The sequence below is a fragment of the Puma concolor genome, chromosome F2 (genome assembly GCF_028749965.1).
Source record: "Puma concolor isolate L17-30 chromosome F2, mPumCon1.1.hap2, whole genome shotgun sequence".
In the NCBI taxonomy this organism is placed as follows: Eukaryota; Metazoa; Chordata; class Mammalia; order Carnivora; family Felidae; genus Puma; species Puma concolor.
The window spans coordinates 9,986,145-10,013,700 of NC_141684.1; the positions used below are offsets into that span (position 1 = coordinate 9,986,145).

Consider the following 27,556-nt stretch of genomic DNA (forward strand, 5'->3'; position numbering starts at 1 on the left):
CAGAGTGAGGAAGGGGCAGATCCAGGGAAGCCGTACGTGTCCGGGCGGAAGAAGCTAGACCTTCCCTCCACGGGTCTCGGCTTCGGTGTCTGTGACACGGCCACGGCAAAGGGGGCCCCACGGCCCCGGGCGTAGCGCCGGACTGGAGGGGATGCCTGCAAAGCAGATTCCGGAACAGAACGGATGCCAGCTCCCTTCCCTTTGAACAGCGCTCTCGCCGAGCCAGAATCCGTCTTATTCTGCCGAGTGTTGTCCCCCTCATCCCCTCGGACCCCCCCACCCCCCGTCTCCCCCACTGCCATCCCTCTGGAGCGGGCGAGTGAACGAATCCAGTCCCCTGGGATCCACAATTGAAGATCCACGGCGACTTCTGCAGCTGCTAATGAAATGTGTGGGTGTTGACACCCTGAGAGGACTGGGAATGGGGGCGGGGGGCACGCATGCTTGGGAGCACTTCTCCGCGAGCGGACCACCTCCACCCGCCAGAACACCCGTGAGCCAGCGAGCGAGGACCCGGCGGCACTTTATGTTGCCGCAGAAGTGGGCCGCGGATGTTCTTAGCCGTCGGCTGGCATGCCGGGGAAGTCGTGTCCGAGGCAATTAGACCAAATGTGGAATGTGCCAGAGCAATCAAGTGGGCTCCGCGGTAGGACCCACCTGGAGCTGAAGGAGGTGCTGGGTCTCCCCGGGTCGGAACCTTGTCCGCGGGTCAAGTGCTCGTACAGCCCATGGCTCTCGGGCTGGAGGGAATGCCCCTCGGTGGGAACAGGAATCCGGAGGACTGGAGAGGACGCGCCTGGCCACAGCCGCAGAGCACATCCCGCTGGGAGTTGGGGCGAGCTCATCGTGCTGAAAGTTCGTCGTGCGAGGAGCCAGGGAGCCAGGCTGTGTCCCCTCCAACCCATCCCCGGAGGGCCTGGCCGCAGAGGGACCCAGCGCGAGCCCACGGGGTTGGTAGTTGGGGGGGCTGCTCCCCCGCAGACAGGCACCTGCTAACGATGTCTGCGTCCCCGGGGTAAGTCCACGGGGGCGATGATGAGGTCGGTGATGAAGGTGAGGGCCAAGCAAGGCAAACCACTGGTTAGTGTGGAGGGGCAAGGGGGCAGCGAATGGAAGGAGTCGCTCATAACAGCAGTGATGGTAATAATTAATAACGACGAACGGCTGCCGTGCCATGTGAGCATCCACGGTGCACCGGCCAGTAAGCCACGTTTCCCAGGCTTCACAGCGCCTCTCTGATCCCTGGTGTCAGATCTTGCAGATCCAAGCTCATCTGCTATCACGGCCTTTGCTCCCACCCTTCCGGAATCTCATAGACCCCCTGCTTCGTAATGAGGATTCCAGGCCCCTGGGGAGACAGCCAAGGCTGGGCAAAGGCCAAGTCCAGCTGGCTCCCTGCCTGAGTAGCTCATGCAATTCAACATTTGCATCCCTTCACCGTGACTCCACCGTGGATAAATGCAGGGTCGGGAGCTGAGTCTCGGGGTGCACAGACCCCTGGCAGTCATTGGTCATTTTGCTTGCCGATAGAGAGGGAAAGCCCTGTCCTGGATTAGAGGCTTCCTGGGGTGGGGTCCTTTCCTTGCCTGTGCTTATTTCCCCCAAGTTTTCATCTCAAGGCACTCCAAACATGCAACCTAAATCAAAATGGTATGCTTTGTATGCAGCAAGAGCTTCCAGATGAGTCCCCAAACCTTTCTATCCTGAGCCAGAAGACCATTCTTTTTTTTTTCCTTTTTTCTTTTATTTTTTATTTCAGGAGTAGAATTTAGTGATTCATCACTTACGTATAGCACCCAGTGCCCACCCAACAAGTGCCCTCCTTAATGGCCATCACCCATCTAGCCCAACCCCCCACCCAACACCACCCCACCAGCAACCCTCAGTTTATTCTCTGTATTTAGGAGTCTCTTTCGGTTTGCCTCCTCTCTTTTTACCTTATTTTTCCTTCCCTTCCCCAATGTTCATCTGTTTTGTTTCTTAAATTCCACATAGAAGTGAAATCATATGATATTTAACTTTCTCTGATTGACTTATTTTGCTTAGCATAATAGACGCTAGTTCCATCCACATTGTTGCAAATGGCAAGATTTTGTTCTGTTTCAATCACCGAGTATTCCATTATATATATATATATATTACTATATCTTCTTTTCTTTAAATGTTTATTTACTTTTGAGAAAGACAAACAGAGTGCCAATGGAGGAGGGGCAGAGAGAGAAGGAGACACGGAATCTGAAGCAGGTTCCAGGCTCTGGACTCTCAGCACAGAGCCCGACACGGGGCGCTAACCCACGGACCGCGAGATCATGACCCGAGTCGAAGTCAGACGCTTAACTGACTGAGCCACCCAGGCGTCCTTACTACATCTTTTTATCTGTCCATCAGTTGATAGACATTTGGGCTCTTTCCATACTTTGGCTATCGTTGATAGCGCTGCTATAAACATTGGGGTGCATGTGCCCCTTTGAATCAGCATTTTTGTATCTTCTGGGTAAATACCTAGTAATGCAATTGCTGGGTCATAGGGTAGTTCTATTTTTAATTTTTGAGGAACCTCCATAGGGTTTTCCAGAGTGGCTGCACCAGCTTGCATTGCCACCAACAATGCAAAAGGGATCCTCTTTCTCCGCGTCCTCGCCAACATCTGTTGTTGCCTGAGTTGTTCATTTTAGCCATCCTGACAGGTGTGAGGAGTATCTCCTCGTGGTTTTGATTTGTATTTCCCTGATGAGGAGCGATGCTGAGCATCTTTCCATGGGTCTGCTAGCCATCTGGATGTCTTCTTTGGAAAAGTGTCTACTCACGTCTTTTGCCCATCAGAAGGCCATTCTTAAGGCCAACCAATGTGAGACAGTAGGGCCACCTTATTTTCAGCAACAGCTACCCCAGAGACCCAGCATAGAGTAGGTACTAGAAAAATATACGTCGAATTGAATTTACCTGCGTCCCCTCATCCCCTTGCCTGCTGGCTGCCCCTCCCAGCAAGTGGGTTATGACACTGCTCCTGCTAACACTGCTGTCCTCCTCGATTATAGGGGGCCATCCTCTGGACACCCCACATCTTCCACGGGAGCTGCCTCCAGGACTCTCAAAAACTATCAGTAAGGATTTTTTGAACTTTTCTTGGGAGACCTAGCTGGGAAGAAAGTTGTCTGGGATACTGGCAGAGAAAATGACCCTTTCTATAAATACACCACTTACTGCTGTGGCTCTTGTAGGCACAGTGATTCAAATGGGGCTCAAAAGCCTCTCCCTCAACTGTCTCCCCTCATGTCTGACCCACCATGGCTCTCTCTTCGGAGACAGAGTGCTAAAGCTCTCATCAAAAGATAAAGGTCAGCCGAAAGGGGGACAGGAGATGGAAGTAAATGGGTTGATCATGGGGGTAATATGGTCACGGTATTTTAGCTTCAGATTGAGCTCTGAGACTCCTAGAAGGCAAGGTAAAGAGAGAAAGAAAGACAATGCATTCCAGGGCTCAACCTATAAGAAAGGAAGATCCATAACTGGTTTTTTGGGAGGGGGAAGTCTTCCTGGTGAGACAGGGTAAAGATTTCTCAGGTGGGCTCTTAAACTGGGTACCGCTGAAGGACACAATGCACAGCGAACCCGCCGGTCACACTCGCCCCAACTTCAGGGTTCACTTCCAGCCTTTCAGAGAGGCGAGCTGAGTCAACCAAATTATTTGTGCATGAGCCCATGCAAGCAAAGCGATCGGTCCCACCCAGACCCAAATGACAATCTGGCCCCTCTCCAAATGCCATAACCCCCCGGCCAAGGGCGATGCCCAGTCCGGGGAGAACTTGTAACAGATGTATAGACTCACAGCGCATGCTTGGCATTTGATGGGAACAAGGCCGGGAAACCCCGTGTGGCAGCAGGCCATGACAGCCCTTTCTCTCCAGCGAGAGCATCCCGGGCGATCTGTGCGTCTAGGATCCCAGGAGAGATCCTAGTAGAGATTCTAGTAGAATCTCCAGTAACGATTTCATAGGTACCGTTTCCAGGATGCCCAGAAGAGACATGCTCAGTGGCAAGGGTCATCACACTGAGGGGGTCCCCACATGACTCCCCACTAGGTATTTATAGTTCACCCGGAGTCCCCGCCCATCCAGATACACCTCGCCCTCCAGGGGCCGTGTTGCTTTACTAACACACTTCCATGGCATCTCCATGGTAACCCGCTTTAGTAGAAAGGTAGTCCGAGGTCAAATCCATCCTTAGAGAAAGAGAAAGGGTTTTACTTACTCTTCACAGGGGTGGGGCGGGGCGAGGAGGCAGGGCAGGGGAAGTGCCCGCCGACTTGTTTCCTCTGCTTTCCACTTAGATCTCACAGCCTTCCAAGGGGCGTTTAAAAACGCGGAAAGTGTGGCCGACATTTTTGGTAAGTGAAATGCCAAACTGCTTCTGTCTCCCTGGTGTCAGGGCACGGGGTGCGTGAGTGTGGGAAATCTAAGGAAGTTACCAGGGCCTTGGTCGCTGCTCTCTGGGCTCCCTTGCTCCCGCTGCCCCAGCCAAGCTCTGAACTGTGTGATCCGGGTTCCGACAGGAGCAGTGGTGTCTCCTATTGCATTGCGTGTCACTGGGTTGCGAGGTGCCTGCATCGTCCTGACTTTGTTAGTCCTGATCAGTCCGCAACCCCGGCTGCGGGGCGGGGGGGCGGGGCGGGGAGAGAACGGCGCCCCTGCTGCCCAGGCTAGGAATCGAGCCTAAGAGAGGTATGTGACGTGCCCAGGTCACAAGGGGGACGCTCCCCTCTGAGTCCAGAGCTCAGTGGCTGGCTCTTCTCTCCCCAGCTAACAAATACACGTAAAGCCTAAGAATTTCAAAGAGGGTCAAGGGCTCCATTTATCAATTACGTTTCTATCCCGTGACTATCGATTGCTGGACACCGTGATGGTTCCCACCATTGCTTTCTGAAAGTACCCCCCAAATAAGGCTATCCTGTGATTGACAGGGAGCAAGGAGCTCTGAACGGCTGTGGGATTAGACAACACGGGTAGAGGACTGCACTGGAGGTGTGCATGTGACTCAGTGCAGGTGCCCGCTAAGTTTTTGAGTGAAAATGCATATTTACATAAACACACACACACACACACACACACACACACACACACTCAAGCAGCTTTTTTCCCTCCGTATAGAATCATTTCTTCGTTTTCCGACGAGGCCATGTGAAAACAAACCATGGGAATGGAAGTTTGAATGGGGTAGGAAAAACTCGAAGAGTCTGGGAGGGAATAGTCCTCACAGACCCCTTGTGGACCTCCCCAAGCTCCCACGGGTGACCCTGTGCATTAGAATAATGGCTGTGGGGTCACACCCCCTTTGGCGCTTAACCGTCTTGCAGCCAGAAAGGCAGAGAATGGGGAGGGTGGGTGTGCCGCTCGAGGTCAAAAACCTGGAAATTGCTCTCTTGCCAGTTTTGCTCGCAGGAACGTTCGTGTTTGGGGCAAATCGTTGGTTGCTGGTTGGTACCTCGGGCATATCTCTGACCTTCAGTTTCTTTACCTGTGAAACAGAAGTGACAGAGTGGCACTGCCTTGCCGGATTAACGGGAAGGTTATGGGATCATGGGCCAAGCGAATGCTTTCTAAGGCGTGACTTGCTATCACTCTTAACTATTGTCCTATTTAAAGCACATAGCAGTTTCTGGCCCATAATAGGGGCCCCCAAATTATTAGTGTCTGTATCCGTTCTCTAGGGCCACGACTGTATCATTTGGGGTCCACTCATCAGACTCATAGTGACTTAAATAACAAAGGCATTTAATCATCTCACAGAAGCCATCTGAAAGCCCCAGATGTCGGAGGTATCAGCAGGTGTCAGAGGCCCATTCTTCCTCCACCGCTCCAACTAAGCATGCTGGCTTTTCGATATTAGGCTTGGGGCCTCATGGTGACAAGGTGGTTGCCACAGCCCCAGCCAACACATCCTCACCCATATTCAAGGAAGGAGAAAGGTGTAGAGCCAAAGGATGTCTTCCATGCCTTTGTCCTTTATTATGAAAGAAACAATTCCCAAACGTCTGAGCCAAAGGATGTCTTCCATGCCTTTGTCCTTTATTATGAAAGAAACAATTCCCAAACGTCTCTAACCGACTTCCCCTTGTTTCGGCCAGATCTGGGTCACGTGCTCAGCCCTAGGTCACTCACTGTAATGGAAGCCAGGATTATTAGCATGACGAACCCAGAATGAGCATGACACATCCCCCAGGGATTTGCGGAAGGGGCTCACCTTCGCTGAGCGCCTTTCAGCTTTGTGGGTAAGGAAGAAAGTAAGTGACTATTGGAGGTGACCGGCAGGGACCACGGCTCACAAACCTGCCTCCCTCCCATTGTCCAGAACGACCCTGAGTACACAGTAGGTGCTTAGTAGGTTGCCGCGGTGCAGGAAGTCCCGGGCACAGGGGCTCCTTCCCGGACCCCGGTCCCCAGCGCCCGGCCTGCTGTCCCCTCCCCGCAGACTGCCTGGGCTCCCACTTCACCTGGCTGCAGGCCGTCCTCACCAACTTCCCCGCGCTCCTCCAGTTCGTGAATGGCATGAAGTGTGTGGCCGGTCTCTGCCCCCGGGATTTGGAGGACTATGGCTGTGCCTGCAGGTTTGAGATGGAGGGACCGCCCGTGGACGCGTCTGACAGGTGAGCTCTGGGAGGCCTGGCTGATATTTGGGAAAGCTGTCAGGAGCTTAGTTCTCCTCCCCTGCGAAGCGACTGGTTTCCTCATCTTTCCATGGCTATGTATCACGTCCTGGGAAGTTGTCAGGATCCTGGCTCTGTCTCACATACAAAGCGTCAGAGTAGTGACTCTCCGAGTGGGGTCCCCCTGTATCAGAAACACCGGGATGCTTGCTAAAATGCAGATTCCAGGGGCCCATCCCAGACCGACCGACTCAAGACTACCTTTACCTAGAACCTGAAGTCTGAATTTTAAACAAGCTCCCCAGGAAAATTATTCTTTGTTCAGAACAGTCCTGGCCAGCAGGGGTCAAGTAACTACGAAGGTTTCCATTCAATTTTCGCACAAACGTGCGCCAATCCCATATGGACACTCTGCTTAATGTAACAGAATCCTCGGGGCGCCTGGGTGGCTCAGTCGGTTCAGCGTCTGACTCTCGCTTTCGGCTCAGGGCTTCTTGATCTCACAGTTGGTAAGATCGAGCCTTCCGTCAGGCTTTCCACTTACAGCAGGGAGCCTGCCTGGGATTCTCTCTCTCAGTGTCTCTGCCCTTCTCCCGCTCTCGCTCTCTCTCTTAAAATATGTAAATAAACATTTGACATATGCACATAGACAGAATCCTATCCCTGCTTCAAAGACGTAGGTAGCTAGTGGGGGTTATAGAGGAGACACAAGGGGCCCCATGACAGTGCGTGCCCTCCCTGCACACAAGGGAGGGGAAATTACAACAAATCCTCTACCTTTACACATCAGGTTAGGAAGAAAAGTTAAAATGCTAGATGCATCAAGTGTTGGCAGGGATTTGGCAAAAGGTTTACTGGCAGCGGGAGGGCACCTCTACCCCAGGATCCATGTCCCCACCCACTCGTGTGCACCTGTGCCCAAAGCCAGTGTGACAGAGTGTGTGCTCTCATAGAAGTGGGAAGGACTCCCCTTAGTAGCAGATGGGACAGCCCATTGTCTGCCCTGGAGTCTCTCCATTAGGACACCCTCTTTGAACGCAACCTCCATGCTCCCCAAACCTGCCCTTCCCTGCCCTGCACCCACCACGTGGGACAGCGCATGCACACGGTCTGTCTCACGCTCCACTCAACAAACTCTAAGCGGGGGGGGGGGGGGGGGGGGGGGGGGGGGGGGGGGAAGCTGCACCATGTCATTTCTGTGCACCCCCCACTGTGGACCACAGCACTGGGCACATAGTAGGAGCTCAGCAAATTAACTCCAATTGCTTTTCGGAGATTAAAATTAAGTAATTACATAAAAAGTGATATATCCTTGCCGGAGCAGGAAAAACAGCTTCGGAATCAAGCAAGAGCTCTCTCTCATTTCCACGTCTCCAAGAGAGGATGTCAGTTGCCTCTGCACCAGAAGGGCACTTTCCCAACTTTGGGACCAGGAGCAAACTGACTCCCAGAACCAGCTCACTGACATTCCCACCGAAAGAGGCTGATCCGTGCGGCATGATGCTCGGACCATTTCTGGGAATGTATTTTCCTTTCAGGTTCTCCCTTACCACTTATTCTACTTATTAGAATTATTAGAATGCCTAGAACACCTAGCCAGAGGTCAAAGAAATGAAGCAGCAATCCACCACAGTCTCAATGATGGAAGAAGTGATGGCCCCCCGAACCGGTGGAATGACGGGCCACACCCAATTTCGGTTACTTTACACAGTTCAGTTGACGGGGGTGGGGATCTCCAAACTCCTGGAGGACTGGATGTTTCTACTTTGAACCTTCATAGCAGATTCCAGGAATAATTGCTATCATGTATTGAGTGCCTACCTCATGGTAAGATCTATATAGATGTTTTCTTTTTTTTCTAACTTTTAATATTTTTTCAGATTATTTACTTATTTTGAGAGAGAGAGGCAGACAGAGAGAGGGAGAGAGGGTGCAGGAGGTGCAGACAGAGGAGAGAGAGAGAGAGAGAGAGAGAGAATCCCGAGCAGGACCTGCTCTGTCAGTGCAGAGCACAATGTAGGGCTTGAACTCACGAACCATGAGATCACGAGCTGAGCCAAAAACAAATGTCGGTTGCTTAACCGGCTGAGCCACCAAGGCGCCCCTGATGGATGTTTCCCTGAATCCCCCAAATTTTTGAGGTAGGCAGTTGGAGAAATTTCGTAGCTTGCCCAAAGCTATGAGCTGCCTGCGTACTTTTTCTTCTTTACATTGGTCTCCACTGACCTCCTGTGTGCATTGCAAGAGCCTCCTGACCCCCATTTTAGTGTCAGCCTCACTCTGAGATTGACTTCGACCTTGGCAAGTTACTGAGCCTTGTACATCTCAGTCCGCATGTATGTAAATGCTCGTAATGATAATAGCACCTGCTGCACGGGTAACATCACCCAGATGTATGTGCATGCATGCGTATGCACGTGTGTGTGCAAAGAGCTCTATTGGAAACATCACTGCCAGGAATCCTCCAGAGACACCACCATCGCAGACTCCCCTCTTAACCTTCCCCCATGCTCTCACCTTGGCCTCCCCCACCTGCCGCAGCTGCTGCTTCCAGCATCGCAGGTGCTACGAGGAAGCCGCCGAGGTGGACTGTCTCCAGGACCCTGCCAAGCTCAGCATAGAGGTCAACTGCGTCAGCAAGACGATCACGTGTGGTGAGCATCTCCCGGTGTCTCAGGGGGCCGGGCTGAGAAACGACAGCTCGGGAGTCCCAGGCCCAGGGTTCCCAGGGTCCCCCCTGATCATCACTGCCACGGACAACATCATCGCCTCTGCTCCGAGCCCCTCGAGGGCTGGATCCATGGCATCTGTACCTCGCATGGAGTCGAGGCACCAAAAATGCTTCTTGACATGAAAGAATAGCCCATCCGCAGGTTGTGTGATTTATGATTTTATACTGTAGCCCCCCTGGGAGCTTGGGAAAGCAGATGGCTTGCAGCTCCCACACTGTGGGATGTTGGAACAGTCACTCAACAAGTCAGAACCTCTGCCCGGGGAGGAGAAAACCCCGTGCAGAGATTTGTTTTGAGAATTGAGTTAAACAATACTTCAAGGTAAAACAAGGGTACCTTTGTTAAACGTAAACAGTGCTCCCGTGTGAAACAGATACCACGGTGACTGGCCTATGTTAAGAAGTCAGCAGTGGAAGCGTAAGAGAGGCAGTGATGGACGGATGAGGTTTGTGGTTGCTGCTGAGTCGGTTCAAACCTCAGCTCGCCACCCTGCTCACCATGTCACTCCAGGGATTGTACTTCACGTCCCTAGACGGTCCGGCAGAAGAATTAGAAGAGGCAAAGGCGTGGGGGCGAGCATGGCACCTTGGGGGCACGGTACATTGGAGCCGTTTTTTATGGGCACCTATCATGTGCCAAAGGCTTTATACCCAGCAGATGCGATTGTCCTAACGATCTTATGAGATGGACTCATTATTCCCTGTTTTCGAATAAGGGCAGGAAAGCTCAGAGAAATTAAACAACTTGCCCAAAGTCACATAAGCGGCTAAGTAGCAGCGTCAGGGTTTGAACCCGGGTTCCACTGACCCCAAAGTCCAGCTAGCGAGGACTGGCTGAAGTGTGGCGCGTCGGGAAAGGAGTGAGGAGGGGCATGAGCCTAAATCCCTGCACAGTGAGCACGGAAAACACCGTCCATCCATCCATCCATCCATCCATCCATCCATTCATTCGGCAGGTGCATACTGAGCACCTACCTACACTGGGAGCACCTACCTACACTGGATATCTAGGTCCTGGGGATATCCTGACCTTCTCAAATCTCCTCATGGCTGCCAGGCACTGTAAAAATACCAGAACCAAGTGCTAGAGTGTGTTAGTGACAGGAGCCGTGGAGGGAGATAAAGCAGGGGAAGGCACAGGGAGGGCTGGGGGGGGAAGGCCCCCTGAGAAGATGCCCGCGGAGCCAAGACTGAGGCGCAGCGGGAAGCAAGCTGGCGGCCGTCCCGGAGGTGGGCACCGCCATGCCAGTGGCTTGTGGGTGTGCTTTGATGTATGCGGTGCCCCCCGTGCTTGGGAGACAGGCCAGACAGTCAGAAAGGGGGTGAGGAAGCAGGAAGGAGATGAGCTCCAAGCTCAGCTTTGACGTCCATTGGGAAGTTGTCGGAAGGTTCTAAACCCCCAGAAACACATGATTTGCCCTGAGTCTCGAAAGGCTTGTCCTCAATGAGCGTGGACAGGGCAGTAGGTTTGGGGTCGGGGGCGGGGAGAGGCCACTGACAGAGCCCAGGCACGAGCAGATGGGGGCTTGGCCCAAGGAGGGGTGTGGAGGTGGGGATATGTGGTCACACTGTAAACAGGTCGAAAGTAGAGGCCCGACGGTCGGGGGTGAGTGTGAGAGGAGGGGGCACAGAACCCAGGTTGGGCCTGCGCAGCCGAAGCTCATGGAGCCAACACGGTGAGAGCAGGACGCCCACAGGGGGAGCGGGACCCTGGCAGGCAGATCGGGGTCAGGGTGGAAGGTCGCATTAGCTCTTGGGATTCCCAGTGACATCCTCCCACCTGCTCTGCCCTTGCTCCGTGCACAGAGTCCGGGGACCCTTGCGAGCACCTGCTGTGTACCTGCGACAAGGTTGCCATAGAGTGCTTGGCTCAGTCCAGCATCAACTCTTCCCTGAACCTTCTGGACACTTCCTTCTGTCTGGCTCAGCCTCCAGGTGGGAAGAACTGGGCCCCGCGTCGGTGGTGGGGCCTGACAAGCTGGGGCGGGAGCCGGCACGGGAGCCTTAGTTGCCGTGTGTCCTCAGATGCGAGTCCGGCCCCTTCCGACAGTCCCCCAATCCGCTGCCCTGAACAGGCTTCCCAATGTGTTTCTTTGCAGAGACGCCCAGCACGAGAGAGTGGACCACGCTTCAGCCCAGAGGTAAGGCCTCCTAGGGAGGCTGCTCCTCGGCCCACAGGGGCCAGGCTACAGCTGGAGCTAGGAGATACCCCCCCACCCCCCTGCCGGGCCTGCCTGAGTGACCCGTGGCACTGGAGAGGTCCCCCCCTACCTTCCCCTGCCCAGGAGACAGCATGACTGCTGAGAAACCCAGTTCAAACATCCAACAGCAAACGGCCCTCCTGCAAACATCGTTCTTTGCCACATGGACAGGGGTGCGTTTAATCCAGTTAAGGTGTAGACCCCGGGTGCTTTCTCTCTTGCTCTAGAGTCAGGGCCCTGGTGTACAATGAGGGCAGGACAGGGTCCAGTGCTCTGATGGAGGAAAAGGCTCCTCGTGGCTGGGTGAGCTCCTGGCCACGGAGGCCTCCAAAGAGCAGACAGGCTTCCTCCCTCCTCTGCCTTCCAGAACTTACCGCAGAAAGGGCAGTCTGGGCCCAGACAGGGGCTCCTTGCAGGGGAGGCTATTTTTTGTCCCTCCTCTTAAGACAGGCCGCCTACTGAAGCCAGTAAGTGTTCATTCCTACTCTAAAACATGCGTCTTATGGGAAAAGCAAGGGTTCAGCTCACGCTGGGCATTCCTCCTTCACCAAAGATCGCACGGCCTCTCCGTCCCGACGCCACGGGTGCCCGGGGATGGGAATTTCGAGGGGCGCTTTGGCAGAGCGTCCCTCCTTTCCTGGGGCTGGGGTCTCCCTCCCAGCCCCGCGGCGTTTGTCAACGAAGCTGAGGTCAGCGCGCCCGCGCGTGTGAGCGTGCACGTGTGCAGGAGTGTGCTGGCGTAGGCGTGCGCACATGCGTGGCTATGGGTGTGTGTGTGTGCGTGTCCTATTTCGATGTATCTTCTGAGTCTGGTTCTCTTTCTTCCGTGCCGTCTGCCTCCCTTTTTTTATTTATTTATTTATTTTTTTTTAATTTTTTTTTCAATGTTTATTTATTTTTGGGACAGAGAGAGACAGAGCATGAATGGGGGAGGGGCAGAGAGAGAGGGAGACACAGAATCGGAAACAGGCTCCAGGCTCTGAGCCATCAGCCCAGAGCCCGACGCGGGGCTCAAACTCACAGACCGTGAGATCGTGACCTGGGTGAAGTCGGACGCTTAACCGACTGCGCCACCCAGGCGCCCCTGCCTCCCTTTTTTTAAAAAAAAATTTTTTTTTCTAACGTTTATTTTTGAGACAGAGAGAGACAGAGCGTGAACGGGGGAGGGTCAGAGAGAGGGAGACACAGAATCTGAAACAGGCTCCAGGCTCTGGGCCGTCAGCACAGAGCCCGACGCGGGGCTCGAACTCACGGACCGCGAGATCATGACCTGAGCCGAAGTCGGCCGCTTAACCGACCGAGCCACCCAGGCGCCCCCCTCTGCCTCCCTTTTGAACGGAGGTCTTTCTAAGTCGGGATATCACAAACCTTCGAGGTCTGCAGGCCTTTCACTGCCACAGCCTGGGTCTGCTAGGGTCACCTTCCCCGGCCAGAACCCAGCAGGGGCTGCAGTCCCTCCTGTGCTGGGGCCCCGTAAGCATCCCATGTCCCGGGAGGTGTAGGTGAGACAGGGAAACCCTGAGATAGAACGAAAGCCCTTGTCTGGCAACAGCTCTCGCGGCCCCCTCCCGTCTCGGGCCAGCAGTCCCAGCCTGTCCTCTGAGACCCGTGGCACTTGGTCTGGGCGCAGTGTTCCATCAGTCATTGCTTCGGGGCTTTCTGTTTCAGTGGTTCCTGTGGACCCCGCAGACACCAGTGCGATGGCCGTTTCAGGAGAAGGTGAGCACGAGGGGGCCGGCGTGTAGCCCAAATACCCACGCTGTGGTTGTGCCATCTGCCTGCCTGCTGGGACTACTTCCCCTAAAATGCCCCCTGCCCGGGATTGCATTGAGACTGCTCAAGAACATTCCAGAGCCACTCAGTTCCTCCCGACCCCCGCATCTCTTCTCTCTTTGCTCTGCTTTCTCCCACACCCCTCTTCCCACCTCGGTAGAATTGTCAGATGCAGGATAGTCACCCTCGGTCACCTGAGGCTGAATTTCAGATGAGCCACAAATACTGTTTTAGTATGAGTATGTCGCAGAATTTGCATGGGATATACTCATACTGAAGAGTGATCTGTCGCTCGCGTGAAATCTGAATTTAACTGGGCCTCCTGTATTTTTTATTTGCCACACTTGGCAATTCTATGCCTCAGGGGGATCGCCCTGCACCGCCACCTTCCCAGAAGTTTGAGCCTTTCTCTCCTCCGCGGCTGCTGCCGTGAGAAAAGACGCACGAGCTCACTGTGCAGCTGATCCCCGGCTGCCCTCCATGTCCAAGGGCATCTCATCCCCAACAGCTCTCGGGCAGCCCGTGCCTTGGACTCCAGGTCTAGGAGAAGAGGAAACGGCACCCGAACCCAGCCAAAGCTTCACCATGTGCCCCGCCCACATGGCAACCATTCCCCGCATGACCGACAGTGGCCACTTCCATCAGGAACCGAGGCTGCGCCTCGGGCTTTGCTGCCCACGAGACAATCTCCGAATAACCCTCAGTTGGCACATTTTCCACTTTCTGCAGCCTGAGCCGTCATCACCCTGGGCATGGTGCAGAGAAAACACGCTTCGTAAGGAACCCAGAGTCTAACTGGTGAAAGAGAGTTCGTGCACTCACACGTCGGTCCCCCAGCACTCATGCACGCACACCCATGACCTCACAGTGCCCACAAATGCCCTCCAGGAAAGGAGGGAGCCTGAATGCAGGAAGAAGCTTCGGTCACAAGGGAAAAAGACAAAGGGCCCGTGACTGTCCTCAGCATCGTGTCATGCAACCACCGTGCTTTGGAGCCCAGCGGCTTTGGGATGGTCTCCTGGCTCTCCCATTTTTCAGCTGTAGAACTCTGAAAGCATGGTTCGCCCTCTCCGATCTTCCATTTCACTTCAGAGAGCAGCGACTGGCCTTTTTTTTTTTTTTCCTGTAAAGGGCCAGACAGTAAATATTTTAGGCTTTGTGGGCCATAGGGTCTCTGTCACAATGACCCAACTCGGTCATTTGGACTGGAACCATAACGTCGGTAACTGGATGGGTGTGAACGTGTTCCGCTAAAATGTTATTTGCAAAAACAGGCTGAGGGCTGAGCCAGGGTTTAGCAGCCCCTGGAAAGGGATGGTTACACCTGTCCTCCGGGGTGACAGGGGCTTAAATGAGAGAGAGAGCATGGGAGGATTCTGGGCCAGCGTCTTCTTCGGAAGTCTGGTGCGGCTGTGAATAAGCAATGCGGGACACTGGACAATTTGCTTCAAATATTAAATCTCATTTAATACTCACACAACCCGGTAAAATCATCAACCCCACACCGAGATGGTAAAGTGAGCTGGAGAGAGAAATTGTCCAAGACATGCAGCTGGGTGGCGGACTGGGGTTCGAGGCCTGTATGGCGTTCTGTCCTTACCGCTAGACCGCACCCCCCCTTCGGGTGCCTTCCCCCGTGGACCTGCTCCAGCAAGGGGACATAGTGTCTCGTTCTCCCAAAGGGGCCATTGGCTTGTCTCTTTGCCTACAAACAGGCCTGGTGCTAATGTGGCCCCTCGTCCACTTAATGGAGACCAGCGTGTCCATATTCTTCATCAGACCACCATGGGCTTCCTCTCCTCAGCCCCCCAGTCCCTCGGCCCCCAAAGCTGTTTTGTTTGCAGGCGACCCCTGCCTGGCTTACGTGCTGAGCTGGGCGGGTAATTGAAGTTGAGTGGTTTCTTTCCACAGTGGCTCCTGAGACCAGAGCCGACCCGCTGACCACGCCCTCCAGGACAAGTAAGCAGAGAAGACTCCGCAGGAGGGGACAGCACGGGATCCGGTGGCGACATGCCATCTAAATATACATGCTCAGTTCTGATGACAGCTCTTTGACGGGCCCCAGAAGACACATTAGTATACGCACTTTCCAGATGATGTAGGAAACTGAGGCTCTTAAAAGTTACAGGTGGTTCAGCACCAGACTCGCTGGACTGGTCTCTAACCCAGTCTCAGGTTATAAGACTTGTTTCGTCTCTTGTCATTCCATCTTGTTCCATCTTGTTCCGTGTCGTGGTGACTCACGGAGAACAGCCTCGTCCCTAAAAACATCTAGGCCAATGTGTCCTCGGAAGAAGTAATCTAATCATTTACTTTGCTTGTGGTGATGAATAACCATTTTTGATAAGCATATATCTCTCATAATAACCATTGACTAATTACTAAGAATGAATAAACAGATTCCTTGGTTAACAGGCAGTGACATCACAGAGGACTTCAATGTGTCGGCCCGTTCCTAAGCCCCTACGCCCATCCTCCGGGTTCATCCCCCTGGTCCTAGGAGGCCCCATTTGACAGATAAAGGAGGCGCTCTGAGGGGCAGTCGTTTGCCTGGGGTAGGACAGCATAGTATTCCGTTCGTTCTGAACCTGCGAATTTTACTTTGAAGGGAACCATCTTCCCGGCTTAGAACCCCGGAGGTTCTGTGTCCACTTTTATGTGTCCACAGCAGTAGACTCGTGAGCCCGATCTCGACATATCACCATGGCAATCTTGACCTTTGACACACTGAATTTAAGGCAGTTCCTTCCTTCACCCATGGTGTTGGGAGTTACCACCACTGGCCCTCTGTAGTACGGCCAGAAGAGCAACAGCCCCCTATCTCAGTGGTTAGGACAGCCACCTTCGGCCAAGTGGCCCCGGGAACTGCATTCTGTGACTTCCTAGCTCCATGACCTACAGTAAGTGACCTGTCTTCTCTGTGTGCCCCCGTTCTCATCTCTGAGTGAGGGTGAGCACAGTACTAATTTGTGGGGTTGTTGTTTAGGACGAGCAAAGCACTTAATACTGTGTCTGGCTTGTAGCAGGTCTTAGTCTGTTCCTGCTGCTACAACAAAACGTCAGTAGCCTGTGAACAACGCAATTTATGTCTCATGGTTCTAGAGGCTGGAAGTCCAAGCTCAAGACACCAGCATGGTCAAGTTCAGGGACGCCTGCTTCCTAGACAGCCACCTTCTTGCTGTGTTCCCACATGGTGGAAGGAGCCAGGGAGCTCTGTGGGGTCTCTTTCGTCAGGGCACGAATCCCATTCATGAAGGCTCCCCCCTCCTGACCTAATCGCCTCTCAAAGTCCCCAAGATCATCCCGCTGGGAATCAGGTTTCAACACATGAGTTTGGGGGAAGCACAAACACCCAGTCTATAGCGTAGTAGGAGCCTAATCGCAGTTAAACAACAACAATCTCATTTCGCAGGGAACCGGGGCTCAGCAGTCTCCCGGAAGCCACATAGCAGGCAACTAGAGCCCTTCTGCTGCCTTGTTCTTCTTCGTTCAAAAATACGTGGTTAAAAAAAGGTTTTTGTTTGTTGAAACTCTGGAGAAGTCTGCTTTCCTCAAGTAGCTCAAAGATGCACCTGCTTCGAGACCTGCAGGTCGCGGCTACTTTTGCCAGCAAGCCCGTGTCTGGGGAGGGCAGTCTCTTTGGCTTAGCAGCGACCCAGCCATTACCACCAGCTCCTGGGAGGTAGCCAGGGGCAGAGCAACGAGCACATTGCCTCCTGTGCCCGTGGGATGGCAACCGCTTCTGGAAGCCAGGGTGGGACAGACCGGAGTCAACACTCATCCCGTCTCTCTTTTTTTGTGGGCAGGCACGGGCCAAGGCCAGCAAGGCGCAGAAGCCGCTCGGACCATACCCGCTCCGGGTAAGCACACCGGGTCTTCCCGCCTGCATATAACCGTCATCCCTATACGTTTATGGGATCTGGTGTCTCTAAAACATGGAAGAACCATGGAAACCAAGTCCCTTTTACACCCTCTCCCAAGAGCAGACAAAGGAAGTTAAAAGGTAGGTCCATTTCGAAAGAAAGGGAAGAAAAGGTAGAAAGAAAGGGAAGCCTACCTGATACAGAGATGCTTTTAGAAAAATATAGAAAACTGTGTATTGTTTTCTATTTAAATCACCTGTCATGTCACATTATACACACAGCCACTTTCAAAAGCTGGAGGCATTTCCCTCTCCTGTCTCCCCACGGGCAGGGCAGCTCTATGACCTTAATTAACATGAATTAACATGAACCAAGATCCCTTGGTGCCGTGGCTTTGCAAGTCTGAGCTGTTACACTGAAAACATGAGGCGAGGGGGCGCCTGGGTGGCTCAGTCGGTTAAGCATCCGACTTTGGCTCAGGTCATGATCTCACGGAGGTTCGTGGGTTCGAGCCCCGCATCGGGCTCTGTGCTGACAGCTCAGAGCCTGGAGCCTTCTTCGGATTCTGTGTCTCCCTCTCTCTCTGCCCCTCTCCTGCTCATGCTCTCTCTCTGTCTCAAAAATAAATAAACATTAAAAAAAATCTTTTTAATGAGGTGATACTCCCCTGATATTAAATATTTTCCTATAACATGATTTTGAGTGGCTGTACCACAGTTTCTGGTACGGAAGACCATAAATGTATTTAGCCAATTAATCTCTAACATCTGTTATTGTGAATAATAGATTTAGGCTTTAAACCCACTACTTCGGATTCATTTGTCACCACAAATGCCGAGAAGCTGAATTACTGAGGGCGTGATCCTTGTAGGGCTCGCCCCATGTTGCCAAATTGCCCTGGAGAAAAACTGGCCCTCACCTGTGGATCCCATGACTAATACCGTGTACTATTATTTAAAAGCGAGCAAACAGGGGCGCCTGGGTGGCGCAGTCGGTTAAGCGTCCGACTTCAGTCAGGTCGCGATCTCGCGGTCCGTGAGTTTGAGCCCCGCGTCGGGCTCTGGGCTGATGGCTCGGAGCCTGGAGCCTGTGTCTCCCTCTCTCTCTGCCCCTCCCCCGTTCATGCTCTGTCTCTCTCTGTCCCAAAAATAAATAAACGTTGAGAAAAAAAAATAAATAAATAAAAAAAATAAAAGCGAGCAAACAAAAACCTCTATTGTTTTAATAGAAAAAAAGACCCACGGTAGCTCATTTTTCCTCCTTCTCCCCTCCGAGGAAAATTGAAAGGAGTGATTTTTGTACCCAAGAGTGGCTGGCCTCTCACTCCGGGAGCTTTGGACCAGGCCTGGCCAGAATTCTCAAATCTTTTTTTTTTTTTTTTTTTTTTAAGTTTATTTATTTTGAAAGAGAGAGAGTGCAAGAGGGGAAGGGGCAGAGAGAATCCCAAGCAGAGCCCTACGTGGGGCTTGAACCCATGAATTACGAGATCATGACCTGAGCCAGGATCGAGTCAGACACTTAACCAACTGAGCCACCCAGGTGCCTCCAGAATTGCCAAATCTTAACCGAATTTATGGAGGTGGGTCCCCAGTGTCAGAGCTGAGGGCATTGAGACTTGGACCGACTTTGCCCTCAGGTGCACAGTGACCTTCTCAGCCTGGGAGTTGGGGAGCGAGAGGCATTTGGGGTGGCCGTTCAGGCAGGGTGAGGGATGCCACAGGCCCTCCTCTAAGGGGATGAGGTGGGGGGGTCTCACGTTTGATTAGCACCAATGATCCAGAAAGTTCTTCCTCAGAGGGGGAGGGCTTCTAGCAGGACGCTCAGACTCAGCAGAGAGACAAACGGGCTTCTGGGGCTCCATCTGCCGATAGAGTTTTCCGCCTGGAGAGCCTCCAACCCCAGACCAGATGTGTCATCACCCTCCCTGAGCGATTCTAACGGCTGCTGTAGACCGTTGCCTCCTTGCTAGGCATTTGGCTACAAGATTATTCACACACAAAACAGGTATCACTGAGGCGCCTGGGTGGCCCTGGGTCCGACTCTCAGTTTCAGCTCAGGTTATGCTCCCGCAGTTTGTGAGATCGAGCCCCGCATCAGGCTCTACATTGACAGCTTAGAGCCTGCTTGGGATCCTCTCTCTCTCTCTCTCTTTGCCCTTCCCTTACTCGCATGCACTCTCTCTCTTTCAAAATAAATAAACATTTAACACAGGTATTATTAACATAGTTTTAGAAATGGGGAAATTAAGATTGAGAGAGGCTAGGGATGCCTGGGTGGCTCAGTCAGGTTAGCATCCAACTTCGGCTCAGGTCATGATCTCATGGTTTGTGGGATCGAGCCCTGTGTTGAGCTCTGCACTGAGTGGGATTCTCTCTCTGTCTCTCTCCCTCTCCCCCTCCCCACCCCCCACCAAATGGATAAATAAATTTTAAAAAGTGGCAAGACAAATTTTATTCAGGTTTCTGCAGTGGGGAGGGGAGACTCCAGGGTCCCTGAGCTTGGCTAGGATCTGGGTGGAGGTGAGAGGGCCTTTGAGAGGGCGAATGGGAGGGCGGACAGCTATTGGGAGCTCCTGCAGAATCAGGGAAGCAAAAAATTCCAAAATGGGGGGGGGGCTGTTTTCTGAAAACTTAGGCAAAGGCAAGTGTTGGGTCAGTGAGCGTCTCAAGCTGTTAAGTTCTCTTGGCTGCCTTGAGCTTTCTCAGGCAGGAAGTCAAGGGGAAGTGGGAGGCTGGGTCATCCTGGGGACACCAGGCTGGGGTTGGTGAGTGTCTCCTTAGTGTGGGGGCAGGGCATGGATGAAAGAGTTTGTGCCGTGAATTTGAAATTCTCATAGGTCCAGGTTGAGGCCTGGCCGAGAAGAAGGCCCAGAGGAGGCCGGCTAGAGGCTGGTCAAGGAGAGAATCTGTCAGCTCCCAGCAGTTTGGAACACGATGGAAAGAAACCCCTGCGTGGGTTTCTGTTTATGGGATTGGAGAGGGGGGCATGATGTTAGACAGAGGTTACAACAGGGCTACTAAGGCTGTGTGCCCAACCCCCAGGGAACGGAGTGCTGAGCAAGGACACAGAAGCCCAGGGATATGAAGCAAACCAACATGGAGGATCTGGGGAAAGACTGCAAGTCAGGGGGCCCTTGAGATGCCCCAGCCTCACCCAGCGCTCTGGGTCCACAGATGGTGGGGGCGGAGCCCACGAGGCTCCCTCTGTCTGGACCAGACTGGGTTGGAGACATCCCTACCTCTGGCCAAAAGACCAGATGGGTCAGACACGGAGCAAAGGGGGATCTGGACGGTGCCAGGGAGCCTGGGGGTGGGGGGGGGGTGGGCAGGGCCAGACCCCTGGCCGCCTCACGGCCACAGCAAGGACCTGGCACCTAACTCGGAGTGTGGTGAGAAGCTGCTCCCGTATTCCGAGGAGTCTGAGGTGGGGTCCTGCTCGCCAACACTACTGAGTACCAGGGGCTGGCTTCAGGATGCACCGTGCTTGTTACCCCTTCACTTGTTGTTGTTTTTTAATTTTTTTTAAACGTTTGTTTATTTTTGGGAGACAGAGAGTCAGCAGGGGAGGGGGAGAGAGGGAGGGAGACACAGAATCCGAAGCAGGCTCCAGGCTCAGGGCTGTCAGCACAGAGCCCGACGCGGGGCTCGAACTCACGGACCGTGAGATCATGACCTGAGCTAAAGACGGACGCTTACCCGACTGAGCCACCCGGGCGCCCCACTCCTTCACTTGTGAACACCATGCCAGGCCCCCCGCCCCCCCCCCCCCCCCCCCCCCGCTTGCAGGCAGGTGCATGGCAGTTAACACAACACACACAGGCCTGGCAGGCTGTGACAGTCCTCGTTGTGGGAGGTCATCCATGTGGCATGGGCTCCTGTCCGCTTCGAGGTTATCGCGGGGCATTTGGAAATTCCCACACGACATCCGCGGATCCCCAAGACTCAGCCCCGACGTCTGCAAACCCAGATCGAGGACACTACCCGAACACTTTGTTCTCCTGAAACACCCGTCTGCATTTGGCCTTGATCGTGTGTCCACCTGCAAATGTCTTCTTGGGCCACCTTTTGAACATGAGCTGTCACGCTGTGCGTTTTCAGGATCCGCAGAGACGGCTGCCTCGGCACCCGGTGTAACCATCGTCCCCACTGGCTTGAAGTCTCTGGGCTTTGCTGCGTCCTCCATCAAAAGTGGCCCAGGGGAGACAACCGGAAAAGGTAGGCAGGAGCAGGCAGAGAAGCACGTGGCCTCTCTCGGCCTTGAGATCCTCCGCGTGGGTCGGGAGCAGAGCCCTTCGGGCCACGGTATCCCGCTGTGACCTCCTGTCGGTGCTACCTCAAGGGGCCGCTCCTTGCCAGGTGAGTTCAGGAGACACAGACGGGCCCTGACCTGCCTGTGGCCACTCAGCTGCTGAGCCGGGGAAAGGGGCCCGCTGGTCTCGGGCTCCCACCCCTCACGCTGGTCCCCAGGGGAAGAGCGTGGGTGGCATTACCCACACCGCGGTTGTTGGAAAGAAAGAAACCACCGGGGCGTTCCTAACCCTCCCTTTCTCTCCCCTCCTCCCAGCAGAGCAGTGGAGAGAGCTGCATTTGAGAGGGAGGCCGGGCCGGGAGCCCTTCGCAAGGCCCCTGGTTCCTCGGTTTCCCCCCCACCGACCATGTGATCTCGGGGTTTGCGCGGTGGACCGTAGCCTAAGTTGGCCAAAGCTGCAGGCAGGGGAGGCAGGGAATGGGGTGGGGAGGAGGGTGCAGGAGGAGGGCAGAGGCGGAGGCAGAGAAAGAAAATCCAGGCCTCTGAAGGGAGAGCCCTGGCGGAAGGCGGGGGTTCCTGGTGGGGTCAGGAAGCCTGGGAGGCTGGCCAGGACGCCCCCAGGACGCTGGGCCCCTGCCAGGGCCTCAGGTGGACACAGTCCCTCCACTCCGTAATCAGATGTGGCCGAAAAGCACCTGGAGTCCCGACCAGCCCCCTTACCCCTCAGGGGGATTTGACCAGGAGCCTGGGCGAGGGCCGCAGAAGCCTGGACGGAAAGGCTTGCTCTCTGAAACACAACTCGTGCCACACAGCAGACAGGGCGGTGGGGGGGCGTGGGGGGGGGTGTACTGGCGGTGGCGATTTTCCCAGGAAACGGGGGAGGCGAGGACAGAGTTTCCCCGGACCCTCAGTACCCACGTGAATCACCGTGAATGCCGTCCCAGTGTTCCCTGCTCTCCTGACAGTCCTGTGTCTCGCCAGCCTGTGACAGGGTCACCTTCCTGCACCTGGGAAGCAGGAACATCACGCGGGCGATGCCTCAGCTGGGAGAGATGCTCTTTTGTCTGACGTCCCGATGCCCGGAGGAATTTGAAGCTTACGGCTGCTACTGTGGGCAAGAAGGACAAGGCGAGCCGAGGGATGCCCTGGACAGGTAGGGACGAGCCAGGCTGGCGGGACAGCGGTCACTGAGAGGGCCCACTGGCCGCGGCTTCACAGAGAAGCACTAGCCCACTCAGGACGGCTTGCTGCCATCATGGGCCCAGTTTCCTGATGAGCAGTTGAGGCTCAGCCTTGACTAAGGCCGTTCAGCTACGAAGGGGCAGACCCACACGGGTCCGGACCTTTCCAGGTGGGGAGTCTAGAGCTCTTTTAGCTCTGCCCCAGGTACTGCCCTGCTGCCCTAAGACAGTCCACCTGCCTATTTTGCAACGACCCCAAATCTGCCTATTTTGCAACGACCAACACGTCACATTGGCAGCCCCCCCTCCCCGCGCCCCCCCCCCCCCCCCCCGGCTCAGGGTGCCCTGCAGGTGGCCACAGTGAAATTCAGCTTCTCAGTAACTTTGAAGTCTAACCGCTACGTTTTATAGCCGCCACTCCTGGAAGAATTTTCAGCGACCTCGTGCATTGATGAGTACGTCCATTCCCTCGCGTATGCACTCAGCCCGCATTTCTTGAGCTTTTGCTCGGTGCCAGGCACCGTGCTAGGTGTGGGAGACACACAAATGGTTACACCCGAACCAAGCAGATGGAAACACGCGGCCAGTGCCGTTACAGCAAACAGTGCTGCACCGGGCACGAGACGGGCAATGCGACAAAAAGACCAGCAACGCGATAAATGCCACGGAGGGGACGGAGGAAACGGGGCAGGAGCCAACCTAGACAGGAGTTGCAGGAATATTCTGAGGGCAGAGCTGATACGGCGTTAATGACTGCACATGAGGACCACCCAGGCCCACGGCCGGCCAGTGGAGAGCTCGGCGCTCAAGAGGCGTAGGCCCCTTGGGATGGGGGGCCACCGAAGGGAAATCGACAGCCACAGACCATCCTGGAAGCAGGGATGGCAGGCACATGGGGCATGTCACCTGTAGGTGCGATGGTGTCTGGGCGCCCGTGTCACTTACCTCCATGGGTCCTTCTGCCCTCACCCCGTCATCGAGCTCCACTGCAGGGAATCTCGTGGGGAGGAAGCGAGGGGCTCGGCTGCACAGGCCACCTTCCGAACTTCCTTCCCACCGGGTGACACGGAAGACGTGTTTATTCCAGCAGAGTGTATAACAATCATACATTGTCTACACTCGGAAGTTCAACAGCACGCCCTCCGCTCTCCAAGACAGAGAACAACGTAAATACTACTGTCCCTGAGGCCACAGCACTCAGGCAGATGGGGCAAGGGGTAGAAACCTAGGGTCCCATGGAAGGATAGGGGGATGCTTTTGGAGGCCTCCTGACCACCGGCCATATTGCACAAAAACATGAGATACGACCAGGCATATTGACCAAGGAAGTCAATATGGCTTCCTTGACATTCACAGGGAAGGAATCAACACTGCCAGCCGTAGCCTTGACCGAGGAAGAGGTTCTCAAATTGATACCATTTTCCGCAAGGGGGTCTTTTCAAAACCACGTATGCTTTACATTCTGGGCAACTGGGGTGACTTTTAAGGGCATTTTGATCATACGTGATTTCTGATTCATTCACTCACTGCCTTCAGATTTTAACAATTATTTTAGCTACCCACCACCCCCGACCCCGGGCAGGTGCATGCACCAGACAGTGGGGCTCAGCCGTAACAACAGCTGAGTGGACCTCCAGCCACCAGCTAACGTGACGGGCACACTGGGGTTGCTGGCAACAGGCACAGCTGATACCTTGGCTGAGCACAAGTGTTACCAAAGGCTGTGACTGAGCCCTGCTCTGGCTGTGGTCTCCAACAGCACGTGAGCACCATTTTAGGATGGGACGAGTTGCAAAGGGAGGATCTCGGGGGAGTGGCATCTCCTATGGGCTGGAGGTGTCACAAGATGCTTTCGGATGCCCGTGTGACTAAAGGACACTGGCAACTGTGAGGCTTTATCAGGCTAAAAAGCAAGACACTGTTTCATTCATTCCCATACGGTTACCGAGGTCTTGCTCCGTGTGGGACACTTTTCTAGATGCTGTTTTTCATTTATGCTCTGTTCTCTTTCAAGGCTGGGGGCCAAGGGGGTGCCCTATGGATGTGGGATTAATTATTCTATTATGTACAAGGCTGGAAGCAGTGGGGTCACTAATCCATGTGGTTCCTTTGTGTAAACGAAAGACAGCACCCCTTCCTCAAGACTATTTCCATCTGTGGGCAAATTATTGTAATAAAAAGGAAAAGCTTTGCAGTCAACAGAGTTGTGATAAAAATACAAAAAAAGAACATTTTTAATAATAAGATGCATACAGCGTGACTGACATGGTCTTAGATGTGGCATCTTTGTGCAGTGCACAACTTAAACAGCCACACATAGTGGTCCTATGTGCGTTGGAAAGGCGGCCTTGGCTTCTCTCACTGCTGTAGGGATTGTGGGAGAAGCAGGCCTTGAAGGAGCGCCTTGGGCAGCTGGGTTGTCCTTGGTCTTAGGTGCTGTTTTTCCCACCACTGCTGCTTGGAGCAGGTGAGAAGGCTGGGCTGCCTGCTCGAGAGGCTTCCTCGGTCACCGGCGGAGTGCGTGGACGGTACAGCCAAGTGTAAGTGCCGCGGGCCCATGCAGCGAGCCATTCCCTTCGTTCATGTCAGCGTTCATGTCAGCGTCACGTACGGCTCATGCCTATTGATGCTCCCCCAGCACGTTTTCGTGTAGAATGTGATTTAACACTCTTAACCGTGAGGCACAGTTAAGACCCTATACTGATGAGGGCCCTGAAGTTCAAGAGGCTAAGTCACCATCTGCCCGCAGAGCTGGCGAGGAGGGGGCCGGGGATAACATCAACAGCCCGTGCATACGCAGTGCCTACCACGTGCTGGTCTGAGATCACAGGGTGTGTTGACAGTTAATACGCCCAACTATCCTCTGAAGGGGCGCCGAGTCTCCCCTTTATGAGGCCGTGGCCAAGGCCAGGGTCACACAGGCAGAAACAAGTCAGTGGCAGGAGTGAGGCCCGGAAAACCATGTTGCCGAGGACCGAGGACAGAGTCCTCGTGCTCGAGTGCTCAAGGGTCTCGTGGCATTTTTCTTCTCTTCCTAAGAAGCAGAAATCTTTCCCCAAGTGAGACCCCCGAGGAACCCCATAAAAACGGAGAGCCCTGGCCGATGGGAGAGATGTGCCTACGGCCCCCTCCCCCCTCCCCCGGGAGCCTCGGCGGGGACGTCTGAGAACTGGCGTCCCTGTGAGCGAGCGTCACTCTCACGCGCCTCGAGCCCGCTTTTAGAACTGGCTTCATTTCCTCATCACACACATGATATCCACCCCCAACCCCATGCCATGCAACATTCGAGAAATCGGGTGGGGTTGCCAGACCTAGCAAATAAAAATCCATGAACTTGCATTTCAGATAAACAAATAATTGTTTAGTGTAAGCATGCCCCGAATGGACATAACTTATACGAACACATTTGTCTGAAATGCACATTTAACTGGGCATCCCGTATTTTGTCTGGCAACGTTAAAACAGATTGGACAACTACTTCCATTGGACGAAGGTGGAAAGTCTGGCCCAGAGAAGTAACGGTTCCTGCCAACAAATATTTCCCGAGTGCTAACTCGGCAAATGGGTGTCAGGGATCGACTTACTTAGGTGCTTGAGCACATGGGCTCTGCCAGCAAGGTCCTCTGTCCAGCAGGAGGGGAAGGTGGAAACAGATGATTAATGCACAATGTCATTAACACACAACGTGCTGGAAGGTAGAACCATAGTTGGGATTTGATGAGTGTCCACAGGAAAAGACCCCCCCCCCTTTACTGAGGGGCGTCAGGGAAGCTTTCTAGAGGAGCGGATGCCAAGGGGAGTCTTGACAAACGGGTAGGAGTTAACCAGGAGGAGAAAGCGAGAACATTCCCAGCAGGGAGATCACGTATGCTGGATGCCAGGAGGTAACAAGATGGCGGGTGGGGAGACACGGCCGAGGGCCAGACAGGCCGGCCACGTCCCTCCCTCACGTCCGCTACTCTGTTCTCGCCCTCTACTCTGTTCTCGCCCTCAAAGGTGTGGAGCAGAGCCTATGCGCGAAGCTGCTTTGTGCCTGTGACCAGACGGCAGCCGAGTGCATGGCCTCTGCCTTCTTTAACCGAAGCCTCAAGTCCTCGGGCAAACGAGAGTGCCAGGGCCACAGGCCGTCCTGTGAGGACAGCTCGCACGGAGGGCCTGCGGCCTCCTCCCTCAGCTCCAGCTCTGAGGAGAACAGCGAGGAGGCCACGCCCCACGTGGAGGGCCTGAGAAGAAGCAGAAGGTCTCTGGGGAAGCCGCCGGGTGGTGTGGGGACCAGGCCACAACATGGCCCCAGACAGATCCCCAGAGGAAGTGACGAGCACACCCTGTAGTTTCCTCCCGTTAGGGCATCCTCCTCTCTGTCCTCAGCACAGGCTCAAGGGGAAGAGGGCCGGGGCGACCCTGGCACGGCAGTGTCAGCCTGTGTGGGAATGCGCATTTAGCGGGGGCGGATGAGGGCTCTGTACTTCCTTCAGCCCACCTTGGCATCTCAATAAATCCTCCCATCAGTGTTGGTTTTGGTTTGGTTTTCACGACATGTTGTAGATACCGGTGCATGGGTAGATGTCAAAGGTAAGAAGACAGAGCCACGGAGCAGACAATTATTATTATCTCCACTCTATGATAACTGAAGATGACTTTTTCTTCTATTAAAAACAAAGGAGCGTATTTAATCGATCTTATGACCTACGGGACACCAATGACCCGCCGGGGATGTCTACGAAGAACTGAGATAACACACCTTCTGGTAGGAGCCCTGAAAACATACTTGCCGTTCTAGTTGTTACGAGTGGCCATGTGTCATGGGCCACGGCCACCACCAGGAAGAATCACTGCTCACGCTTGTCTCAGGTCCTGGACTTCTTGTCTGTTTGTTTTTGAAGGGTTTATCCCAGTGGCTGGAAGTTTTGGGGGTT

At 54.1% G+C, this 27,556-nt stretch overlaps 1 protein-coding gene across 2 annotated transcripts; it reads left to right on the plus strand.

The window, feature by feature from the left end:
* Positions 1–495: 495 nt before the first annotated feature.
* OC90 (otoconin 90) lies at positions 496–27,153 on the plus strand. 2 transcript variants are annotated; one of them, XM_086696075.1, is made up of 14 exons: positions 496–672; positions 3,039–3,104; positions 4,331–4,387; positions 6,469–6,643; positions 9,185–9,297; positions 11,181–11,309; positions 11,474–11,515; positions 13,244–13,294; positions 15,260–15,307; positions 17,155–17,208; positions 21,309–21,425; positions 22,441–22,612; positions 25,074–25,180; positions 26,637–27,153. In XM_086696075.1, exons 4-14 carry the CDS (start codon positions 6,546–6,548, stop codon positions 26,969–26,971), a joined length of 1,266 nt encoding a protein of 421 aa, XP_086552201.1. In that variant the 5' UTR covers positions 496–672; positions 3,039–3,104; positions 4,331–4,387; positions 6,469–6,545; the 3' UTR covers positions 26,972–27,153. The 2 variants fall into 2 exon arrangements, with proteins under 2 accessions (XP_086552201.1, XP_086552200.1); XM_086696074.1 differs by having other exon boundaries at positions 496–646.
* Positions 27,154–27,556: the final 403 nt, after the last annotated feature.

Bases quoted from the DNA above. Each gene is read 5' to 3' on its own strand.
- OC90 (XM_086696074.1), top strand. From the start codon at position 574: ATGCCGGGGAAGTCGTGTCCGAGGCAATTAGACCAAATGTGGAATGTG. The intron at 3,105-4,330 runs GTAAGGATTTTT...CTTTCCACTTAG, and splicing joins AGGACTCTCAAAAACTATCA to ATCTCACAGCCTTCCAAGGG. The intron at 4,388-6,468 runs GTAAGTGAAATG...CCCTCCCCGCAG, and splicing joins AAGTGTGGCCGACATTTTTG to ACTGCCTGGGCTCCCACTTC.